The sequence below is a fragment of the Clarias gariepinus genome, chromosome 7 (genome assembly GCF_024256425.1).
Source record: "Clarias gariepinus isolate MV-2021 ecotype Netherlands chromosome 7, CGAR_prim_01v2, whole genome shotgun sequence".
Taxonomy (NCBI): Eukaryota; Metazoa; Chordata; class Actinopteri; order Siluriformes; family Clariidae; genus Clarias; species Clarias gariepinus.
In genome coordinates, this window is record NC_071106.1 from 11,505,790 (window position 1) to 11,531,136 (window position 25,347).

Below are 25,347 nucleotides of genomic sequence, written 5' to 3' on the forward strand. Positions count from 1 at the left end.
CTCCCTGAGATGGCAATACTGTAGGAAGAAACCTTGAGAGGAACCAGACTTAATATGCATCATACTGTGTTTTAGGTGGCAATCAGTTCAGTATAACAGTTGATGTTATTGTTAATATGGAGTCCAGATAGTTATTGGAGACTCAGGTAGACAGGTAGGAAATTCCAGTCCTGAACTATTGATCAACTGCGGCAAAGTTAAGTCCTCATGGAAACAGCTGTCAACATCAATCGAGGCCAGAGCCGTCTTCATGGTAGAGTGAAACCATCCCCAGACACATCCCAAAGAGACACATGGGGCATCCATGTGACGAGATCTCCAACCAGAAGCGGGAAACCAGGATGAATCAGACAGGTCCAGGGGGCAGAGGGAGTCTGGATCACTGGCAGCTCAGGAACAGCATGAATTACACAGAGGGTTACACTAGAAACTAACTTCACCACTATACTTACACTACACTAACCCACAACATTTTGTTAAGTGTGTTCAAACAACATCTAAATCGCAGAATGTCCTATTTCACAAAACGTATTTTAGACATTAAGCAACAAATACGTGCCATTGATTAACATTTTCCAAAAAGCCATTAAACCATTTAAACCACTTTGCGGCACCTGCTGGGTTGCACAGTACGTATACTTGCTTGACTGATCATGTGACAGAAAGAAGTGATACAACTGGCTTGTCACGGCATGTCATGGCTATGTGTCGTGGTTTGCCCGAAATATGGAATTTTCAAGCTTATAAAAAAAAACTTTATTTAGAGACAATGTTGTGAGTCAGGAAAAAATAATAATTTGCCAACACAAAGTCAAAGTTGGAAAGTGGCATTTATAAAATGATGCTGTCAAACTGTTCACATGTCTTTGGACTGTGAAGAAAAGCGAAATATCTGTAAGAAACCCACAAAGCACATGAAGAACATGTGCACAGACCAGTAATACTGTAAACTACAAAGCCCAAACCCTGGAGATGTGAGGTAACAGTGCTAACCACTGAGCCACCGCGCCTTCCTAACAGAAACACCTCTCAATATATTAAATCCCGTTTCTGGGGAGTTTACCTCTGTGATACAAGTCCTGAGCAATTTGTTGAGAAACAAACAAATTCCTTTAAGTTCGTTATGTGAGGAATGAGGTGAATATTCAATTCTTAGTCTATGCTCCAAAACTGACGTTACGTGGCCAATAAATGACATGTTGATCCTACTGACTGCTATGTAACTGTCCAATCCCTAGGCCTAACGATCTCCATGAGGTGGTGGAGCAAACTGTTACAGGTCGCCCACTGTGCTCTACAGCCGATGGTGATTTCAATGCACACTTCATTCAAATAGGTAAAAAAAAAAAAAAGAAAAGAAAGCAAACTCTATTATGTTTTTTTTTTTTGTTTTTTTTTGCATTCGTAACCTTCCAGGTTTTGTGCTCTTTACACCACATTAGTCAGCTTCAGACGCAGCGTTGCCCTTTGATACACAAGGTTTCTGAACTTTAGCCCTGACATAAGTGTTGTGAAACACATATAATGCTATTTCTCTTGAGAAAGGGTTAAGAAGGTGTTGATTCAGTTTTATGGTTATTTTTTTGTGGCTGGACTGTACACACTACTGCACCTTTAACTTAGACACCCACGTCTTTGGCCGTTTTGGTACGGAAGCTGCCTCATATGATTCGGAAATCTTTAGAATTTAGACTTTCACAGCTGATACAACATGCTGCTCTTTGGTGATTTAACTGATATAATATACACCTGCTGACTCATCCCTGTGCTGAACTGGAATTCATGTTAATTTAAAGAACTTCTGTTATATTGATCTTTCAACTGCATAACACACATGATGTTATATCATCTCTATCTGTTATCACCCTGTTGAGTCCGGTTCCTCTCAAGGTTTCTTCCTATTGCCATCTCAGGGAGTTTTTCCATTCCACTGTTATTTTTCTCACACATACACACTTCCATAAATTTTCTTTTCATTTTTGTGAAGCGGCTTTAAGACAATGACCATTGTTAAAAGTGATATCACCATCATGTGCTTCTGTGTTTGGAATTGTCTAGACATAACCACACAAACAGTTTCTTATGCTTCAGTACAGTTTAATTATTATTGTTGCTGCAAACGGAACAAAATAACCCCTTAATACAGTAGTTATTAAATAAGGACGGCTAAATCTTTGTGAAACTTAATAACCGCTCATTTCCAGATCCTAATTGGACTTTAAACGTTTATTTAAAAGCAGATGGCTCTGGAGGGTAAATCAGTTAACCATATAGCTAAAACACTCATAGCATCAGTGCTAATATTAATTATGGAACACATATGTGGTGTGCCCTAATGTGCCTAATTAGAGTAATAAAGGAGTTTGCCTTTTCTTATTAGATTTAATATTTCCACTAAAATAAAGTAATTTCTAACATTCTCAGTTCGTCAAACAGCTAATATAACACATTTTATGCATTACTTGGCTAGATGTTACATTTTAGATTAAAAAATTATAAAATATGCTGTAGGGTTTTCAGCATCTATGAACTGTTTATAGTTGAGTCATGTATATTATAATAAACTACAAAATAGGACAGCCAAAATATCAAAATAGATATAACATTTTATATTAGAAATGGCTTTCGAACATTTAACATAAGAAAATGGTGATCATACAGTATCAGTATATCAGTAGTACCACTGTAGTTCATAAGGATATATATTTTTTTATTTTGGTGGATAGTACAGTAGCTAATGCTAACACTAGTTTACATATTGTAAGATTTTATGCTAATACCTATAGCTTTGATTACAGCACACATTATAGAGGCCAGTTCATGTTTTCACAGTTTGAGGTCTGGAATATGCCTCTCATGCTATCAGGGGGAAAAAACAGTAGGTGTGATACGCTGGTCATTTAGTCCATTCAGGTCGTCAGCTAACTTTGGTTTATTGCCACATGACGAGGCTGAGCCTAGACCTGACCAACTGAAGCAACCCCAGATCATAACACTGTCTCCAGAGGCTTGTATGATGGATTGATTACGTCATACATTTCCCCTCTTAACCTGACCCGTCACTCACAAATTAGGACAGTATGGACAGATCAGACCTTCTGACATTTTTCCATACAGTATCTTACCAATTTGGAGCCTTTTCTCTGATGAGTCTCACCAACAAAATGGTGACATATTTTAGCTCGGCAGTGTATAAAATCAGACCTGCTTTGAATAAATAAAGGACATGACCTGCTCACCAACAGAAGATGAAGTTTTAGAGAATTTTTCAAGGAGCTCTGATGTCACCTCTCAAATACAAAAGACTTGCATGAGCATTTGTTTACATGACTTCTATGTGACTATCAAATGAGTATTAGAATATGTTATATTTAAAATGCATGCCTGATATGCACATTACAACTAACACCACATAAATACATTTATGCAGCTTGTTATCATGTAAATGGGTTAGATGCTAAGTCTAGTTAAGTGGACTGACCTGATTTTACGCATCTTTTAACTCACTAGGCTTCTGTACCACATCTACCGCTTAAGCTACTTAGATACAGAGGAAATCATTTATTTACTTTTGCATTTGGTGACTCATTCATAAAATGAATAATTAATACAATTAAAATGCATGCCCCCCGTTGGGGAGCTTTGTTTTCAAAGGCGCTATGAATAAGAACATCAATCAGAAACCAAGCCAGCTCACATCTGCAACAACCTCAGGATCAAGTGTTTTATGTACTGAAACACTTCATTTAAATGGCGTTCTGATTTAATGATGAATTGCAGTATTTCACATTCTTTTATAACTGAGTTGCCATGATTTAAATCATCTGTGCTGTCTTTTTTTTTTTTAAGTAAAAAGTGTGAACCATTGATGCAATATATGATTATAATGACAGCTACAGCTGGTATTAAGCATAATTTTATATTTGCACATTTCACAACATCATAATTCTAGTTTATTATATAATTAGAAGTGTCAGAGCCCACTCCAGTCATTCCCATGAACATTCAGCGAGTGGAACACCTGATCCTTGAAAATGAATTGATAAGTTGTTAGTTGTTATATATATTTACACAACAGTTATTGATAATATATATAAGAAACAGTATATATATATATATATAGGCTATGTTGTGACACGGGTGTTTTAACAATTATTAATAATATTAATTGTTGTTTGGAGTATGGTCCATACAGTAGTACTGGTTCGGTCCATAGTACTGAAAAGAGGGTCGTCTGATAACGGTTCATCTTAAACAACATTTTGCTTAAAAGTTGTCCAGAATACAAAACTAACTAGCTTTTAACACAAGACTAAATATCAAATCTCTCTTTAAGTGGAGTGGAACAAGTCATTGCCCACCCTACTGTATATAATGCACTAGCTTGGTATTTAGCCTTCTTAGGTTCGACAACGACCTCCTTGGTTCACTTTCCTCACCTTTTGGCTACATACAGTAGAATACACCAGTTTTTTTAAAACTACTTTCTCAAAGAATTTTGCACTAATTATTAGTGACTAACTGTCAGTCACCAGCTCAACACAGGTTCCACCAGGTGCAGACAGATATGTGTTGGTGGAGCAAAATAGGCAAAAAATTATAATCTGTTAATAATAAATGCCGTTTGTACACCTTGGTGTTTGTAGGTCGTGCTGTTGTACTGAATATCAGCCACGGCTATGATATCATCCATGGTTGCGATTTTTGCACAATTCAGATTAAGTCCATTAACTACTATGCATGAAAATAGCAGAATATCCACCCCAGAATCTTTGTAAATTGGCCACAGAGTGTCCTTTTATTTCTTGAACACTTCTTTAGTAATCTTGTAAAAAAAAAAAAAGTAAACCTATTCCGGGGCAACTGGAAAACTTTCGAAGATCATGACACAGTAAGCTTCTCAGAGAAGTCAATGGACAGGAAAAATGCACAGCTTTGACCTGAACTGTACTGCTGAGTATGACCAGTGTCCTTAAACAGGAAGGAGTTTAATATCCACTAAAATATAGAGAGAATGTCATATAAGAGGACAATGGTGTCTAATGTGGGTAATTTATAAAAGCGTTTGCGTCAAAGTAGTTTGTAAAGAAATGGCATTAATAGTTATATTTTATAATCTAAAAAATCAGGCATTTCTTTTTCAAATTTATTGTAAAAGTCTTTTTAAATAACAATAAGAATCAGGTCCAACTTGATAGAAGAGAAAGTTCTTCTTATACTTCTAAAACATGTCTTTTTAAAAAACATGATTACAATATTAAGCTACTTTATAGACGGAATTAAGAGACCCTTGTGTCACAAGTGCCACATATTTTAGAACTTTCTGTTCCATAGGGGGGAAAAAAGCGTCTAAGAAAGAACTGTAACAAATAAATAAATAAATAAATAAATAAATAAATAGTGTTTGGTATCATTGACTCCACTGTCGTCTCATACATATTTATCCAGTGTGCAATGAGAGAAACATTACACCTATACGAACTTTTAATAGCTTGAGCAGAAATCCCATCCTCTACTAATCCGCAAGTCTGTGTTTCCTAAAGTTTTCATTTACAGATGAGTGAGAAAGTGACTAGAATGTGTGAGTAGGATGTGACTGGCACTGCGGTAGAGGAGCTGCAATGAGACACGCCGTGTGAATTTACATGCACGACATCTGCTGCGAATGCTTAGATATTCTTCTAGGCATCCAAACACACAACTTAGATCCATATTTACTAAGAGAAGTGCCAATTACTGCCAGTTAACGACCACTTAAGGATGTGTGTGCCAGTAAACACAGGCCAGATTGCATGATTCTCAGATGGCTGGTGAAGTCAGTCAATGTTGCATTGTGTCTTTTGGCCTGATGTTTGTTTATTAAGATTTTTTTTTATTTTCCACAAACTGAAACTTAAGAGTTTATGTGTTTTTTTTTTTTTTAGCCTAGTTGGAATCAATGGTATGTGTTTGAAACAACAATAAAAAGAGTAGCATAATAATAATCATAAATATCATCATCATCATCATCATCATCGTCATCATCAGTGTTTAATTTTACTGTCAAGGCTGAAATGAGTAAGAAAGCATTTTGTAGGCCCTAATCTGAGTCTGGCCATTCTATTAAACTTATCCTCTGCAGCAGAGGTAGCTCTTGGTCTTCCTTTCCTGAGACGATCCTCATGAGAGCCAGTTTCATCATAGTGTTTGATGGTTTTGGTGACTGCACTTGGGGACACATTCAAACTTCTTGGGCTTTTTCAGCCTTCATTTCTTAAAGTAAAGATGGACTGTCTTCGCTCTTTATTTAACTGAGTGTTTCTTGCCATAATATAGATTTGTCGAGTAGTACAAGTACACGAAAAAGTGCTATTGAATCTACACCCACCCTTTCCTCTGCACCAGACAACTGATGGTCTAAAGAACGTTAATAAGGCAAGAAATATCACAAATTAACTCCTGATACGGCGTTAAACCATTCCAGGTGACTACTGTAACTCATGAATCCAATGAAAGAATGCCATGAGTGCCACCAAGCTTTTATCAAAGCTTAATGTTTAATTTTACTGTCTGGCCCCATCATGTAAAAACTGTGTAGTCTGAAATTGTTGCAAAAGTGTGATTAGTGAAAAAGACCTTCAAGTAGTCAGTCTATGACAGACATTAAATGATTAAAAATTCTTAAAGCCGAAAACTCCATGGGGTTTGGTGTTACGACTCATTCAATAGACTATGAATAATGTGACTTGGCAGGCTATACTAAATGTTTGGGATGTTGAAAATGCTCATATCGTATATCGTAAGAATAATATGGTTAGTTGTCCATAAACCATATCTTAAAGCTTCAGCCAAACAGAAATCATCAATTCCTTGAACAACGATGACTCTAGATGAGCTGCTCTATTTAACGTATGTCAAGCTGTGCAATCTTATTGCTTAAAACCTAGTGACTTTTTTTGCCCACTGATCGCTATGCAATATACAAAACTTGTTGAGCATTGGGTAGGTGTACGGTGGGACTGGCTCTCCTGTGCTGTGTTGAGTCGCTGACTCGCTAGCATGGGCTACATTATTTTTTATTTTTTATGACTAGGCTTAAAAGATTTGTGTTGGAGCTACACCCTTTTATGACCCGAAGGTCTGCGTAGGACCACTATATATTTCCATAAACACATCCCTGGACATTAATGGCTTTGGTATTCAATCATATTCACTGTAGGGGCACAATGTCATGTAATGTCAAGGTGATTTAAGTGGGTGGATGGTATCTCTGAAATAACAGTTAGTGAACTTTAATTTTCTTTTGTAATTTTTGTTAATAACTTGTGCATCTTAAAATCAGTACCATCTGCAAGTCTCATCAGAAAATTTATGAGCAGTAGGTTTAATGATTTTATGCCAGCGCACTTCATGTTTTATACAAGAGCAGCTGTAACATTAAAAGCTTATAGCATTATAACCGCCCAGGTTTTGGGTTTCCATTATGCCACCAGAGTGACTCTGACCTCTCGAGGTCTGGCACCACATGATCTCAGGAGGTGTGCTGTGGTGTCTGGCATTAGGACGTTGGAAGGGGTTCTTTTGAGTGCTGTGTGTTGTAGGATGGACCCTCAATAGATCGGACTTGTTTGTCCGGGGCATCCCATGGGGTGTTTGGTGCACTGCATTGACTTTTTTTAGTGAATTGTGCTCCATTGGCTTTTCTGTGGGATTGGATCGTACTGTATGCGCTGGCCTTTACTTCCTACTGGCATCATTAAGCCTTGGGTGCCAGTGATAACAGTGATACATCAGCTTACTAGTACTGTATAATTAATGTTAATAGGCTCATGTTTTGTGGTGGTAATGTTATGGCTGGTTGGTAACCTTGGCAGCCGACTGTGGAGTTATTTTTAAAGAAATCGGTGATCCGTGCCCTTACCATACCAAATGATTGGCCTTTCTTGGCTGGTGTATTATGCCTTAGTTCAACCTTATGCCTTGCTACACCATAGCTAATGATGTTACAGCATGTCAGTATTGTGGCACGCACTTATTTTAAACCTGTAGCAAAACTTTTAAATGGTTGATAATGCAGTGTACCAGGCGTATAGGTAGCCCGCCATCATTTATGCCTAAAGTTAGCGTTCACAAAATATTATTTTAATCTAAATCTACACCAGAATGCACATGTGTTTAGCAAGGCAGTGTATGGCAGACTTGTTTTACCTGGTTATAGAGGGCACAGATGTGTAGGGCAGTGTTTCCAGAAGCATTCTGCGCACTCATGTCGGCTCCATAGAAAAGAAGATGCTCCAGATGTTGCACGTGGCCATGACGACAGGCCTGGTGATGACAACACGCACACACACACATACACACACAAGAATGTGAAAAAAAGTGGGTACCCAACAATTAAAGTTTGCATTTACTGAAATGTCAAAACAGTACCCGCGATTATTTCTCGAAAAATTGGAGACGTGTAGCTCTTTGTTCTCTGTTTGCTTTCTCTTTCTTTTCTTTTGTTTTTCTTTTTGTTCTCTTGCTCTCTCTCTCTCTCTCTCTCTCTCTCTTGCATTACTATTCCCTGTGCACACAGCTGATATAAGAGATAGCACAATTGTTTTGTATTATCAATGTCACAATGTAATTCTCTATTACTCAGCTATGGCCTCTCTGCATATGAATGAAGTGCAGGGTGTAAAAACACCGGGTTCAAAAACTGCACAAGAGCCTCTCACTGCCATGTTAAGAGAGATAGGATAGAGTGAAAAAGAGTGGGGTTAGAGGGGAACACAAGAGCGGTGAAGGAGAAGGAGGAGGAGGAGGAGGAGGAGAGGGAGTGACAGTGAGAGATAGAGGGCTACAGGATGCGATAATGTAATGTCTCTGAAGGCTGTGATTTGTATGTGTGTGCGTGAATGGACTCTAGAATGGATAGCTTAGACTGGGACTAAAGCATGCATACCTGTCGAATTTGGAATCCAGTACAAGATTGTATTGTTTGGTTTTTAGGTGTACACAGGCTGGCCCTGAGCTCTGTCTCAGACCTTGTTTACCATCCTCCAGATATCTGTCCTAAGATCAGCTAGTCTTACCTGTACTTTTTGTCACATCCACAGTACCTTACAGCACTGTGAAATTATCATCATCTTATCTATCTTACATGCTGTCAGAGCGGAGGGTCCAGAAAGATACAGCACCCCTGGAGCAGATGGGGTTAAGGGCTTTGCTCAAGGGCTCAACAGTGTCAGTTTGATAGTGCTGGGGCTTGAACCCCCTGACCTTCCCATCACGAACTCAGCACCTTAACCATTTGAGCCACCGCTGACCCTCTTTCTTTTAAGTTTCTTTCATTATTTTTTTTATTATTATTATTTTTTAAAATAAAACTTTCTCCTTAATTGAGATTATTAAATAGGAGGAAACCGGAGTACCTGGAGAAAACCTACAAAGCACGGGAAGAAAGTGCTAACTCCATGCACACAGAGACAGGAATCGAGCCTGGTGCAACAAACTTTTCCTTTTTTATTTTTATTTTTTTTATTTCTGTGCTTAATCCTTGTTGTTAACCTTATTTAATTAATTAATTCCCTTGTCATATTTATCTTATCTTATTGTGTTCGAGAATTCTATTCCTTCCTATAATGTCCCTGTATAATAATAATACAGTATGTTAAGTTATTAATTCTTTTTCACAGCACTTTGGCAGCCTCTGTTGTCTTTTAAATGTGCTTTCAAAATAAAGTTGACTTGCCAAATGTCTCTAATTGTCAGCTTGCTGTTCATGGCCCACACTGTTATAGAAAGACACTTTCCATCCACTTACTGTACATTAGACCAGTGGTTCTCCACCCTGGTCCTGGAGGACCATCTGTCCTGCACATTGTAGAGATTTCCCTAGCATAATTAACAGTCAGCTCAAAAGGCTAATTAATAGTCTTTTCTGAATTGAAGTGGGTGTAATAAGGAACAGAAAATATTCAACTTATATTATACTCTATTTTTTTTCATAAAACTGATACTAATACAATTATATATCAGCATGGCAGAATTTCAGCGCTTAGTGCTTAATAATGCATTAAAACATGCACATAAAAACAGATTGATAGAAAATGCTGATCTTGTGTCCAGATGTCCAGAGCAAACCTAAAAAAAACATAAGCATGTCTTGGGTAATCAAATGCGAGGGATGAGGATCCCCAGGGACCAGATGATATGATATTATCATGATACCTAAGGCTTGATTCGATCTGTATTATATAAGTATCGCAAGTTTATACTGTAAATATCTAAATTTTATATTAGGTTCGGTTTCTTTTTTAATGTTTTGCAATGCAAAACAAACTTGTTCTACCACATGCTACAGTATGCTGTGCTGCCTGGCAATGTGTGAATAGTTTAGAGCACGCCACCTGTAGGATAATAGAGGAACGGCAGAAACTCTTCAAAGCTTGATTTTAAGCAACGTTTAGAATCTGTTTCTGTTCAGGAAAAACTCGCTGAAGCACACTAAAGACTCATTGTGATTGTGTATATATACAGTATTCATATTTTATTTATTTATATGTGTGTTTGCATATACAGTAGATTTAATCCATATACATTCAAATAATCTTTACTTGTTACTTCTGTTTTCTTTTTTTCTTTTTTTTTACCGAAAGAAAACCTATTGGCTCTTTCTTTTTCATAATCCCCCTCACCTTCTGCAACTTTTTCCTCATTAACCATTTCTACTTTGAATGCATTTTTCCTCCATGCACCATGATCCGGCTAAACACAGCATTTTACAGAGTCTCAAAGAAAAAGACTGACACAGATTCAGTCATGCAGGATGGACAGTATTATTGTCTTCATCATGAGATGGACACGTCAATGTCGGATGTGGGTTATGATCGTATGAAGTGTAGTATGCGACCAAGAACAGGGTTTGAAAGCATAAGAGCTGTAAATGTGTCCCGACACAGAGGTTAAATCCCGACAGAGCTCAAGTCCCAGCCTTATTTTTCTCACTGTCCTCAGCAAAAGTCTTACTGACTGCACCAACCTTTTCCCCTTGCGTTCTTTCTCTGCCTGTATCTAATGCTTTCCTACTTCATATTGAAAAGGCAAAAAAAAAAAAAAAGGGAAGTCAGTGTTACATTTGGAAAACAGCTCTTTGTATTTTATATTTCAGGTGTAAAAATTATTTTGTATTGCAGCTTAAGCCTTCGTTATTAGTTAACTGAAAATAAAAATAATCCACTATGAGCATTTTTTTTTTTTTTACCATGTGAGTGCAGAAATCACAAAAGACAACACTGGAGACCACGAGACAAGCACTAGATAAATTATTAGAAAATTATCTAAACAACAAAATTAAAACATTATGTGCATTACAGCAACCTTGTTTCTTTCCCAGCACAAGCTTATGGTAGAGCTGAGCATTAGGGAAAACATAAAAAATAGATAAATAAGTAAATAAATAAATAAAGTTCTGGATGATAGATGAAAGGACAATGTGAAAACACTATACTGCCCACTATATAGTATAAAAAGTCATATGATCATGTCATGGTCATCTTTCTTGAAACATCATTTATAGCTATCGCCCCGGCATGTGATTGTGTGCGCGTGTGTGTAAGTTACCTGGTGGATTTCCTGCCAGCCGTTTTCATCCACACAGCCCACCTGAGCGTGGTCATGCAGGAGCAGTTCACAGCAGTAGGGGTCACCTCCCACCATGGAGCTGTGGTACAAGGGAGTCAAACCCCGACTGTCTTTATAGTCCGGGCTCGCACCCAGGTCCAGCAGCGTCTACACACACACACACACACACACACACACACACACACAGGTGTACACTTAAACATTATAAACCCTTCCGCTTTTTTCTCTTGGTTTATCATACTGGACCCAAATAATATCTGGTCATAATAAGTGGTGGTCTTATGGGGCTGAGAAACTGTGAATAGCAGGTGGACTACCAGCAGGAGCTACAGCATGGTACAATGGACAATTCTGTCATTGCAATACTGTGGCTTATTTGTGGCTGCCATGATTTTTATGGAAATTACAAAACAACTTTTAAATAATATTAAGAGGTATAATAATTCTTAAATAATAATAATAATAATAATAATAATAATAATACTAATAATAAATTACACTGTATTAGGGGACTTAAGTGCAACAGAATTGAAAAAATTATAAAAGCGTATCTACAACATGTGACATGCTGTTATTTAATCTTCTTCTCAGCTATTTGGTAGAGCACATTTTGAGTCACTATAATCATATTAAAACATGTGTTACACTTAATCTGATTAAGGCAACTCTACCAATTGGTTGAGACATTTTATACTAAAAAATCTACAGTACTATTTAATGCTGTATGTGAAATAAATAAGAAATAAGAATTAATCTATTGCTAACGATCTAATGCTAACAGTGGGTATAATGCTAAACATGCACCAACACATACAAGACTGTATGTGACTTTTTTTTTTTTGGTAAATATTTTGACTCTTTTACCATAAAGCAACATCTCAACCATTTGGAAGAGGAATATACTGAGGTCTGTTAAACTGTAGACAAAGAGCACATTGTTTGCAAAGAAACTGTTGTTAAGAGAAAAGCTGTACAGTATTCCATCAGGTCTAATAGCTTTTAATGCATATGTCATGTACACCAACCAAATCTGGTGTGGGTAAAGAAATCCTGGACTTTATTTTCCATTAAAATAAAAGTGAGTAAAATAAAAACCTTGCAATATTAACTTGTGAGGGAGTACTTTCTGTTTCCTTTAGTCAGCAGCAAAAAAGTGGACCTTTTATAAAAAAAAAAATAAAAAACAACAACATTGTGTGTGTGTTTTGTACTTACTATTAGAGCTGTATGGTTTTTTGTGCGCACAGCTTTGTGGAGAGCGGTGATGCCATCTCTGGTTCTAAAGTCCAGGTGAGCTCCTCCACCCTTCAAAACCTTAATGAGCTCTGCACAGCCTTCCAACTGAGCTGCCATCGTTAATGGACACTCTACACGCATAACACACACACACACACACACACACACACAATATTTGAATTATTTAAATTGGTAACATTTATATAATTAGTTAGAATTATTACACAAAACTGACAGCGGTGGTCTCGCTTTGTTGTGATCGATACAGGAAGAAGGTGAAGAAGAGGAGCCTACGTACTTTCCAATTATAATCCATGGATTGCATTGCACTGTGGGATTCAGTTTCCTAATTTCCCAGATGTAAGGCAAACCCAAAGCTTATTCTTATTAATTAGTTATTCTAGAGGAAGTCATCCTAAAGAGTATAATTCAATAACTGTGAATTACTTGTTAACCACAGTAAGCTTGATGTTATTTAAATCAAAGCAATAAAAGTCTTAATGCACCAGCACTGCATGGGAATTTTTATTTTGTTTTACTTTATTTGTTTACTTTACAGGCACAATGTGCAGTCGTAGACTACCCAGAATTAGCTTATGAAGCCAAATCATTTATCATTAGAACCTGGACAGTAAGAATGACTCTGCAATTACAAAAAAAGTACATTTGTACAGACAGTCGTCATCATTTATACCACTTTATCCTGTATACTGGTTTGGGAGGAGGGGGTGGGCTATAGCTTATCCCAGGAGACTTGGGGCACAAGGCAGGGTACAACCTGGATAGGGTGCCAATCTATGGCAGGGCACACACTCACATATACACCAACAAGCTCATTCACACACTACAAGCAATCAGGCAACACCAATTAGCCTACTGTAATATACGCAGATGCCAGAGGGATTTCCTCTTGTAGAATAGTGGCCATCTGATGCTGGTGGAGGAAAACGTTTCCTGACTCGCTCCTCCAAAAGACCTTAAAGTGGCTCAATACTATTTAGATCTAGTGACTGTGCAGGCCATGGGGTATGTGTAACTTCACTTTTATGTTCATCAAACCACTCTGTCACCAGTCTCGCTGTGTGTATTGGTGCATTATCATCCTGATACTGTACATGTCACCGCCTTCACGATACAATATTTAAAACATTGGGTGCACATGGTCCTCCAGAATGGTTCAGTAGTGGCTGTAACGCGCACATCTAGCACAAGTATTGGGCCTAGGAAATGCAATGATATTGCACCCCAAACCATCACTGATCCACCACCATGCTTCACTCTGGGTGGCAAGCTTCTCTGGGGCTTCTCCACACCGTAACTCTCCCGGATGTGGGAAAGACAGTGATGGTGTACTCATCAGTAAACAATCGGGATGTTGAGCATAGTGATCCTTAACTTTACTTTCTATGACGGCGTGCGCCTGTGATGGGTGTGCGCCCAAATCTACTATCGCTACTCGCTCTCTCCGTAGGCTCCCTGGATAGGCAGCAAAGGGACAGAACTGGCAATAATTAACGTTAATTAGATTGCGGGCTTATAGAGTTACTGCATTATGTTTCAAGACATCCTTAATTGAGATTTTTCTCCTAATTATATGTCCACGAATACTTTGACAACATACACTTATCAACTTATCCACATACACTTATCAACAGAAACTCTCCGTGTTATCATGAATTGCGTTTTATATGAATGTTACATATGAAACGGGTGCACAAACACATACTTATATAATATATTCACATACAAACAACTACTGTATACACATAAAAACATAATATATTCAGTAAATTTGTGAATTACACTCAAAGTAATTATGAAGTCTGATTTGATTGGTACTATAAAACATTTTATTTCTATTTATTCTAGGTTTTGCTGGCGAATACATTATAGGCCGAAACGTCTGCTCGGTCTTGTTAATTAGTTTTAAACACCTCAATTCTGCCAATTCCCCCTGCCAATATTTAACGTTTTAAATAAGATATGTTGGCATATTCATGAATCAGGACATTCGCATAGTTAACACTATTAGATAGCCTACTATCAGGAAATTAAATTAATTTCAATACCATTTAAACCGAGGCATTGCCATGTCTTTCATTATTTTGTCCCTGTTAAGACATCACGAAAACTATATAAAAAACTTTAAAGCACGAATTTTGGCATCTCATTTCATCATTATGAAAATAACATAAAGCACATACGTATAAACACGTTCATTATGAGATTTCTGGTGTAAAACAAAATAAAATTCATGTTTGCTTCAGCATTCATGAAGTCCTTTATGAATGAAGCACAAAACAGTTATTTTAAATTCCTTAATGTTGCCTCCGGCAAGCCGCACGCTAAATTGCGGCATCTCGCGGAAAAACACACACAGTCTTAATGGCGACATCTGTACGGTACATACAGTTGCGTGAAGCTTTGGTCACGTCATCCGTTCTTGATTATTCTGACGCATCTCGCACGTTCATCCTCGACACAGACGCAAGCGATGTAAGGCTGGGGGATGTATTGTCTCAGGTTTCAGAGAATAAAGAACGTGTTATCGCCTACTTCAGCCGAGTGTTGTCTGGACCCGAGAGGAATTACTGCGTCACGCGGCCCGAACTGTTAGCGGCTGTAAAACATTTCCAGGTGTACTTATATGGGCAACCCTTCTTGCTGCGGACCGATCAAGCTTCGCTAGTTTGGCTGCTCAGTTTTAAAGAGCCCGAGGGGAAGTTGCGCGTTGGCTCGAGCGGTTACAAGACTATAGCTTCACTATTCAACACCGAGCGGGAAAATCACACGCTAATGTCGACGCTTTATCCCGACGGCCGCAGCAAAGCGCGTTGTCGGTACTGCGAGCGAGGTAAAGAGCGTGTGTGCGGTTGCGATGTAGACCACTCCCCGAAACTATCGGCCCAGAACATTCCCCCTGCGCAGTCCCCTGGACCCCTAGCCGGTAATCAGCCGTCCGAGCCAGCGTCTAGCTACTTACTGTGTCACCTAAAGCATCACCCGTAGTCAATTGGCATGTGCCACAGCTGGACCGTGATCAGCTTATTGCCGAGGATCCGGTTCTGCATAGGGTGCTAGGTTGGATTAAATAGGGCCTGAGACCGGATTACACCACAGTCGCTCATTAAGGGCAAGAGGTAAAAGCTCTTCACTCGCAATTTACTCACCTCGTGCTGAAAGAAGGTTTACTCTACCGCCGCTGGGAACGGCCGTGCGGCGCGGGCGAATGCTTTCAGCTGTTGGTACAGAGGGACTTGTGGACATGTGTACTGGGGTTGGTTCGCGGACATTCCGGTTCAGGGCACTTCGGGGTAACTAAGACTTTGCGGCGGTTGGCGCTCGCTTCTACTGGCCGGGCTGTCATACTGATAGCGAACTCTTTGTTCACAGATGCGATCTCTGCACGGCAAAGAAGGGCCCTACCCAGTGCTCGCGGGCACTGCTGCAGGACTTTCGGGTGGAGGCATCTATGGAGCGTATGAGCGTATGGGCGTGGACATTCTCGGAGCAGCTACACAGCAATCAGGGGCAAAATTTCGAGGCGGAGGTGTTTGCGGCAGTGTGCGAGTGCTTACCAGGGATCGGCAACAGGACTGGGACGAACATTTGCCGGGTCTATGACACTCACAGCCGGGGCCGGGACTGGTGCGGTTGGCGGGGCGGGCGCGAGTGGTTGTGCTCCACCGAGAACGTATCGCTCCCTATCAGCCGCACGCTGCATATTATGGCCCTCAGTGCTGATAACATTCAACAGCATTGTAACACAAGCGTGAGGATTACAACACAAAGATCACATTAGTAAAGCTTTTATCTTAGTGTTTCCCTGGAAATGCTTTACAATCGGCAGTGTCCCCTAAAGGCATGTGGCAATATTTAACTTAATCTGATTTAGCCATGTTTTATAACTGAGGAATACTGAATTACACATCTATAACATTCTCACAATAAGACAACACAATGCAGGGCAGAGGAATCAGAACTACTGGTTGAATGTTGCTGGTGGATAATTCCTGACTTTGAGAAGCCTTATAGCAGATCTGAACTGCACCTCCCAAAGGTTGCACATAAGTCTCCCAAAACAACTGAATGAACAATGCTGAATAAAGATGAGTTAATCTGCATAAAAAGCCGTCTGGTCTTCCCATAATGCTCTGTCAGAGGTCAGTCCATGATCATTCACGCAGAACCATATCTCTTTCATTTTTCATTTTTCCTACTAGTTTCACTCACTCTCTCTCTCTCTCTCTCTCTCTCTCTCTCTCTCTCTCATTTTTACTCAACTGATGGAAAAATGAATGTAACCCCAGGCTAGTCAAATCAGCATACCCACTCCCAACAATAGCATAAAATCAAATATATACACTTAATGCAAAATACACAAAAAAATGGAAATTTGCTATTAGGATTTAATTAGATAGCTCAAACTGAAAAGCTAAACTTATGACACTGACACATGATGCATTCTATTCTCAGTTACTGCTGAGAAAGATGACTGTCTCAGGCCTAATTCTGCTACAGCTGACTGCTTAAATCTCACTTATAAGAGTATGGGCATGCCAGCAAATTAACTTTCCAAACGATTCCAAAATTCACTTTTACGTAAGCATAAACATGTCTGAAGGCACCCCTGACCATTAATATCTAAAAACATTACCGTATAAGGACAATTATATTATTCTTCACTGTATATACTGTACAACGAAATAAAGCTGGCATTTAGTACCAACATTACAATAGTGAGTAATCACGGTCATAAAATTGTTATTATTACTGAGAAAAAAAACATATAATGTAAACATACGTTAGTCATGAGCTTATAGTCCTTCTCTACATATCCTCCACCTAAGGCAACAGTTTTTCAAATGATGGACGATCTGGTGTGGAAAACTGTCTTTGAAGAAACCGCCTTTTTGGCTATTGAGGAAAAGTTCCACCTCGGTAACCTCATTGTCGTCTTTGTCGTCTTGGTAACACAATTGACTCGTGACATTGAAACTAAATCAGCTCTGTGGCCAAAAGACTTTGGAGCAATGGAAAAAGTTCATGTGGTCTGATGAGTCCAGACTGTATATTCCATATATTCCATAAAGATGGACGTCTCTGGGTAAGGAGAGAAGCGTGTGAAGTGATGGACCCATCATGCACCATGCCCAGTGCAGTGGCTGTAAAAGCAGGTGGAAACTTTATGATCTGTTATGGCTTCATGGAGGCTTTATGAGGTGTTATGATCTGGGGTTGCTTCAATGGGTTAGGTCTAGGCTCAGCAACGGTATGTGGAAATAAAATGAAGTCAGCTGACTAAGTGAAATAAATGACCACGTTATCCCATCTTTGGGTTTTTTTTATTCCCTGACGGCATGGCCATATTCCAGGAGTCAAATTGTGAAAGAGTGTGCTTCTGGGAGCATAAGAAATCACTTTCACACATGAATTAACCACCACATTTTACCGTAATAAAAGGTTATATATATATATATATATATATATATATATATATATATATATATATATATATATATAATGATAACAGGTAATTACTGATTTCTACATAGAAACATATTTTAATGTATCCAAGCATGGTGAATATTTATGGTAAATAAATAAATAAATAAATAAAAACAAAAAGAAAATTTGATACGAAAACCAGGAGATTCCAATTTATTTCCCAAAAAATTAATAATTCAAGCAAAATAAGAAATCATACCTCCAGATTTAGGACTCAAACAAACAAGCAAATAAGAAATACAGAAAAAAACAGAAAAATAATACATTTGTGATGACATTTTCTAAATAAACAGTTAGTTGTTCCTATATCTGAAATAAACACTTAATTATGTTTTCCCTGCCAGACTTCTCTTCAAAGTCTTGTTTGAGCTGTTTTGCAATGAATAAATTTATTTTAACCCTCCTGAATGCATGACCTTCTAACAAAGTCAGAAAGTGTCATATGACACAGTGTTTGATATAAATTCTGACCTCATACAGCAGTTTTTTTTTTTTTCACTTGGTGGATTCATGTCAGAGCACATGTACACCATATGCTACACCATGTGTAGCAGATTGTGATTACAAGCAGCGTAACAGGTAAAGCTGTGCCCCGTCGCAATCACATACAGTGATGGCCAAAAGTATTGAGACAAAAGTGATATTCAGTGTTTTAATGGCATTCTACAATTTTTTAAAATAATGATTAAGATAATAGAAGCTATGTGCTATTTCAGGCAATGAAATTGCTATACAGCAATCAATAAATATATAAAGTTACTCAAAACCTGCAGGATACGTCTGGGCAAAGAGTCAAAAAGACCCTGCAGTACTTTGCTCATTCCATGCCTATTTGATCATGAAGAACATGTACACAAGATGACTGCTACTGACATTTTTACAATAATCCAAGTTTTCTATTGGGATTAGGTCTGAAAATGATGGCCATGTCGCATAGTAAATTTTTAGCAACTCTTCTAATTAATGAAATCACCTGTTTTGTGCACAGGGAGAATTATAATGGGAGAAGGGAGAGAGCAGTATTGAAAGTATTATTATTATCATAATCATCAATCAAAATTCACTCTAAATTCACATAAAAAAATTCACTCTTTGGCCTACAGTAGGTCTTTAACAGGTTTAAAAAAAATAATTACTCTGCAGAACTCTGCCTAAATAACACCAGACATACATATTTCTTTCTAGGCAAAAATACACCATCAAAAATCTATTTATTTTCATTTATTCTCTGTAATGCTTTACAGGGCTGTGAAAAGCCTGGAGCTTATCCCAGGAGACTTCAGACATGAGGAGGGGTACACCCTGGACAGGGTGCCAAGCCATCACAGAGCAGACATACACACACTCACACACTCCAGGCAATTTGGGAATGTCTGCAAATTGGGAAAGCCTAATCTGCATTTTAGACTGTGGAGGAAACCCAACCCCAAGCATGGTGAGAACATGCAATCTCCACACACACAGACCCACGGCAAGAATAAAAACCTCCATCCTGGAGGTGAGAGCCCACCGCGCCACCACCATTAGAAAATAAATAAATTAATTAATAATAATAATAATAATAATATTAATAATAATAATAATAATTACCCCCACTCTCCGGGTCATGGAAATTTGGGTCGAGGCCTTTCTCCAGAAACTTTGAAACCTTCTCGGTATTCCTCTGCTGAACATTCTCCATAAACTTCTTCAAGTTAGCCTGTGGGGGAGATGAAGAGAAGGAAGATAAGTGATTGCAGTCTACATGTGTAAGTTATATAATGCAACATGGGATAAAAGTGAAGGCATGGCGAAAAGTTATGCATCTTCCTTTGAACAAGGACAAATACATTACACACACACACACACACACACACATACACACACACACAGACAAAATATGTGCACAAAATGAAAATAGGCAATTCCACACAATTTACATAGTTAACGTTAATATGGAAGACTATAGCTGTGAGTACAGAGAAACTGCATTCAAGTGTCACACATTTACATCTTACTTTATGTAATTTCTCTATTTGATTTACTTAAAATTTACAGAAGATTAACTTGTCTTGTCTTGATTATACATCACTACGGAGTATAACTAGCGGCACTAGGAAGATTTAAATCTCAATTTTTTCGTGTTCATTCACGTCTCCCAATACTCCATATCCTCCCAATACTCCTGGCCTTTCTGCAATTTTTTTTATTTGTAAGAAAATGTTTTAGGAAATATATTTTACCATAAAGACTTGTTCACTTGATATCACATCCATAACGCTTAAGCAAGGAGGCAACGTTGGGTGCTGAAAAAATTAACCAAAGCGCTAAAACGTGCAGTTCCTCAAATGTCCAGTGGGGGCTGGCTCCAAAAGTGAGTGAGTCGCCATAGACCCCTATGTTACAATGTCCAACTTACAACAGAAATAAACACGTTTACAGCCTGGCATAAAAAAAACAAAACTAAACAAAACAAACAAAAAAAAAAAACAATTTCGAACTCCATAGCTAAAGTTCCTATTAATGATGATGATAAATTTATGAAGCCCATCATTTATAATTATACAAATCCAAAAATGTATACATCAATTGCATGGCTAATGAGTGACAGTGGAAATGCAGTTTATTGTAGTTCAACCGTTGACATGGAATGGCGTTTAGCGTACGGGTGACAGATTTCAATCAAATGCAAAGAACCATTAGTATATAAATGAACCACATAAATTTCGCCACTTTAGCATTTTAATTAAGCTAAACTAGCTAGCTTATGGGAACTGAGGTAAGTACGTGTGTTCCAACCAACAGCCAGGCAATCATTCTGCACAAATGGTTTATTTATGGATTAACTGGGGGTTTATGCAGAGTAAACTGGTGACAACCAGAGCTCGCACACTTGAGCTTCAAAACCGTCCTTCAGAAAACCTATGAGTGACGTTCCGGAGGATTGGTCCAGTTCTTATATAATCTATGTGCTAAAGATTATTCTGCATTGTCTTTCAGAGACTAAATCACAACATGTGCAAGTTGATCTTAAGCTTGTCTCTGCTGTCAAACATTTAGTTTACCAATGTGGGTCCACACCTATAGAGCCGAACTCATATGAACAAGGTACTTAATCAGTAGAGAGTAAATGGCTTAACACAAAAATGGATTGTACTATTATTTCCCAAACAAAATTCATTTTGTACATTTTTCTAGTACACACACAACCTAGAGCGCTCAGCAAAAATATATACTACCCATCATTTATTTATACTTCTTGTTCTGTATAAAGATGCAGAGAACCAGGGAGCTTGGGTACACCTTGAATGAGGTGCCAAGCTATCACAGGGCACAAACAGATGCACACACAAACTTACACACCCACTCACACATTGAAAGTGCCTTCTATCAACATAGAGTTTTCAGACTGTAAAGTAAACTGGAATAACCAAAGGAAACGCAATAAGCATAGGGAGGTCCCACAAACACCACGCACACTGAACCGGAGGTGAAAAAACAAGCCCTAATAAATTTAAAGTAAAGGGATATATATCTCTCCAATTTTCACTGATGCTAAAAACCGGTTATCAATCAGGTCTCATGACAAATTATGCAGCTGTGTTAATAACGTTAAAGACTAATGTTTAGCGGCTCCTTCTCATAATCCAATATACACTACAGGATTAGTTACATGATCAGCACTAAGCTTAGTCACTACCTACTCCGCTGATCTTCAAGTAATCCACTTAGATGTACCTGTTGGTAAAGTTAACATTTAATCATTTGCCTAGAGCTGTTATTCACACACTAGTACACTAAAGCAGTAAATGAGCTTTAACGGAGATGCTTCACCACCCCAAGGTCAGACCAAATGCTCAGCTCAGACAAAAGGCTAAGGACATTAAGACACACAATGTAGATAGATTAATAGATCACAAAGGAATGAGCATTAAAAGCAAAATGATGTTTTTTTTTTTTTTTATATATAATGTAAAATATCAGACATCAGATTATGCATAATATTTTCTCTTTCTACAAAAAAGGATTGAACTGTTTTTAGTCAATTGTAATATACCTGGAACGTTCCCCAATTTCCCATCTTACTGACGGTTACATAACTTTAAGGGTCTTGCAACACACGCGATCACACACACACACACACACACAAATTCTTTGCCCGAATTATATTTAAAAAGAAAAGCCTCAAGGATTCTCACCATGTGCTGAGATGAACACTGTCCAATATCTCTGCTCTCACTTTGATAGTGTCCTGCACATCACAATCCTCGAACCCTTATCCGGCACCACGACGATCATCCGAGTGACTCACACAAGACCTTACACACCACTGCGCTGCCACTTTCTCCATCCGAAACTCTGTGGCGCTCCCTCTCCCTCACGCTCTCCTCTCGCTTTCCCTCTCTGAGTCACTCAAGCTGTTGTTATGGAGATGTGATACAAAAGAAATGATAGCCTAGCCGTCACATCAGGAGAGTGGAGTCCTGCCTGTGTGTGTGTGTGTGTGTGTGTGTGTGTTGGTTTGTGCGAGAGTGCTACTTAAACAAGTTGCAGACAAACTACGTCTCCGCCCTTTTCTGTCTCTGACTCACATGAATTAATGTTCACAGCCTTGGGCATTAATGGTTCTTTCTAATCTAAACAACACGCTCGTCATCTCCTGAAGTCCCAAAGGCAGAGGCTTTTACTGACTCAGCTCCAGGTGCAAATACACTTTAAAAAACACACACACACACACCAAGATCAATGATATAGAAGACAGAAAACTATTTTAATCTGAACAAACATCACTCACTTATCACTCTATACCGCAAGGTAAACCCTGGACGAGGTGCCAATCCATCTCAGGGTGGACACACATACACAAACATACTCATTCACACACTACTGGGAATTTCGGAACAGCAATTACCCTAACCTGCATGTCTTTCGACATGGAGAGGAAACCGGAGCACCCGAAAGAAACCCATCAAACATGCACACAGACCCTGAGGAGGGAATCGAACCCGGACCCTAGAGGTGCAAGGCCGCAGTGCTGAGTTATGATCTACACTGTGTATTTTGTTATTTATTCCTCAACTTCTAAAAGTTTTTCAGGGGTTAATGGATAAATGCTTCCTAAAAACCTGTACCAGAGGATAAAGAGACACACATTAGAAGTTGATTTCTTGAAAATCAAAAATACCAAGAAACCCGCAGATAACATATTATATATTTCTTTTTCTCCCATGACTTAATAACTACGGTATATATTTTTAAATACATAATCTTATGCACTATACTGTGTATCAGGTATTATTTTTTATAATCTGTTCACTCTTTAAGCTTTGACTGAGCACACAAGTAGCTTTCAGTGCAGTTTAGATGAAAACATGTGACTAAAATATGATCATCTTAATGGTGTATGGTGTAATGGTGTATGGCCATTATTAAACACTTGGAGAATCCACCACTTGGTCATATTTCAGCAAACCTCTCATTATGGTGTTTTAGATTAGACTACAGTTCAGGTTGGGGTTGGAAAAGATAATTAAGGAAACGGATATAAATTTTGTGCCGCATGTAATTAAGGTCACAATTGTTGGCATATTTTCATGAACATACATTTACCTTACACATGTAGTGGGAGGAAATAAGTACTTAACGTAAAAAAAAAAGCGTGATTTATCAGACCAGACCACCTTCTTCCATTGGTCTGAGGACCAATTCTGATTGCTCATTGTTGGTGATGGAGCATAAGCACCCTGTCTGGTCTGCTACACTGCCTCATACTGTACTGTATGCCACAAACTGCAATCCACTGTGTATTTTCACACCTTTGAGATACAGTAGTTTTTCTGTTTGACTGGGTTACCTTGGCCAGCCTTCGCTTCCCATATGCATCAAAGAGCACCGGGCGTCTATGATCCAGTAACCGGTTCACCGTGTGTCCTTTCTTGGACCACTTTTGGTAGGTATTAATTATTGCAGACCTGAAGTTTTGAAAGTTGCTTTGAGCCAGTTCTCTAGCCATTATGATGTTGCTCTTGTCAAAGTCACTTACATCCATACACTTACCCATTTTTCCTACTTCCAGCACATCAACTTTGAGAACTGACTGTTTACTCAATATCCCACCCCTTAAGAGGTAATTGACGGTATTCACGTTTCCTGTTTTAATGTTATGGCTAATTGGGGAATCAATCAATCAATCAATCAATCAATCAATCAATCAATCAATCCATCCATCCATCCATCCATTCATCCATCCAGTGGTGGCCAAAAGTATTAATACAACATATTCCATGTATGATAGTTCTCCCTGTGCACACAAAAATGTGATTTTACTAATAAGTTTGAGCTTATCCGGTTTAAGAGTTGTACTAAAAACTAGTGAAAACCAATACATGTGCCAATGGTACAGTATTGAGCTTTTGGAGACATGTCCTGGGCCATCTCCAGATCTAAACCCAATAGAAAACTGTTGGACAATGGTAAGTAAGGCAGCAGCAGTCAAGAAACCATCTTCAGGAAGCAGTCAAGCAGCCATGGATTGACCATGAAACAAAAAGTCTGAAATCATCCTTTTGACTCGATGCCCAGCTGGATCCAGCAGGTTTTAAAGAATAAAGGACTTCATAATACATATTGAATGTTCCATAGCCATTTCATTGCAGAGAGTAACCATTTATTTTCATTATCTTGACTGTCATTATTTAAAAAAATTAGATTGTCGTTAAAAACTTTGGATTTATATATAGAAATATCAGACGTTATTCTGACTTGTGCCACACGTTCAATCAAACTGCGTCTCGTCCAGATGTGTCCCTCATCTTAATCCAATGCCCATCTGCTACAGCCAGGTTCCGGGCTTACAATAAACTACTCATGCTGTATTCAGATAATCACAAGCAGCCAGGTGAGAAGGAGGGAGAGACAGTATTTCATCATGTTTATCTTATGCAGATTCACTCTGACCCACCGCAGTCTGGCAGTCTATCAGCATGTTTACATGAGTAGCTGGGGAGCCAATTATGG

The 25,347-nt window shown here is 38.5% G+C and overlaps 1 protein-coding gene across 1 annotated transcript in view; it reads right to left on the reverse strand.

Annotated features, from left to right (window-relative positions):
• The window catches only part of shank3a (SH3 and multiple ankyrin repeat domains 3a), a 246,875-nt gene that overhangs the window by 133,329 nt on the left and 88,199 nt on the right, over nt 1-25,347 (reverse strand). Inside the window, exons 4-7 of the mRNA XM_053500203.1 lie at nt 19,942-20,050; nt 12,823-12,974; nt 11,587-11,754; nt 8,188-8,304 (exon numbers count right to left, since the gene is read on the reverse strand). Coding sequence (XP_053356178.1) covers nt 8,188-8,304; nt 11,587-11,754; nt 12,823-12,974; nt 19,942-20,050 — 546 coding nt within the window. The remainder of the gene's footprint in view (nt 1-8,187; nt 8,305-11,586; nt 11,755-12,822; nt 12,975-19,941; nt 20,051-25,347) is intronic.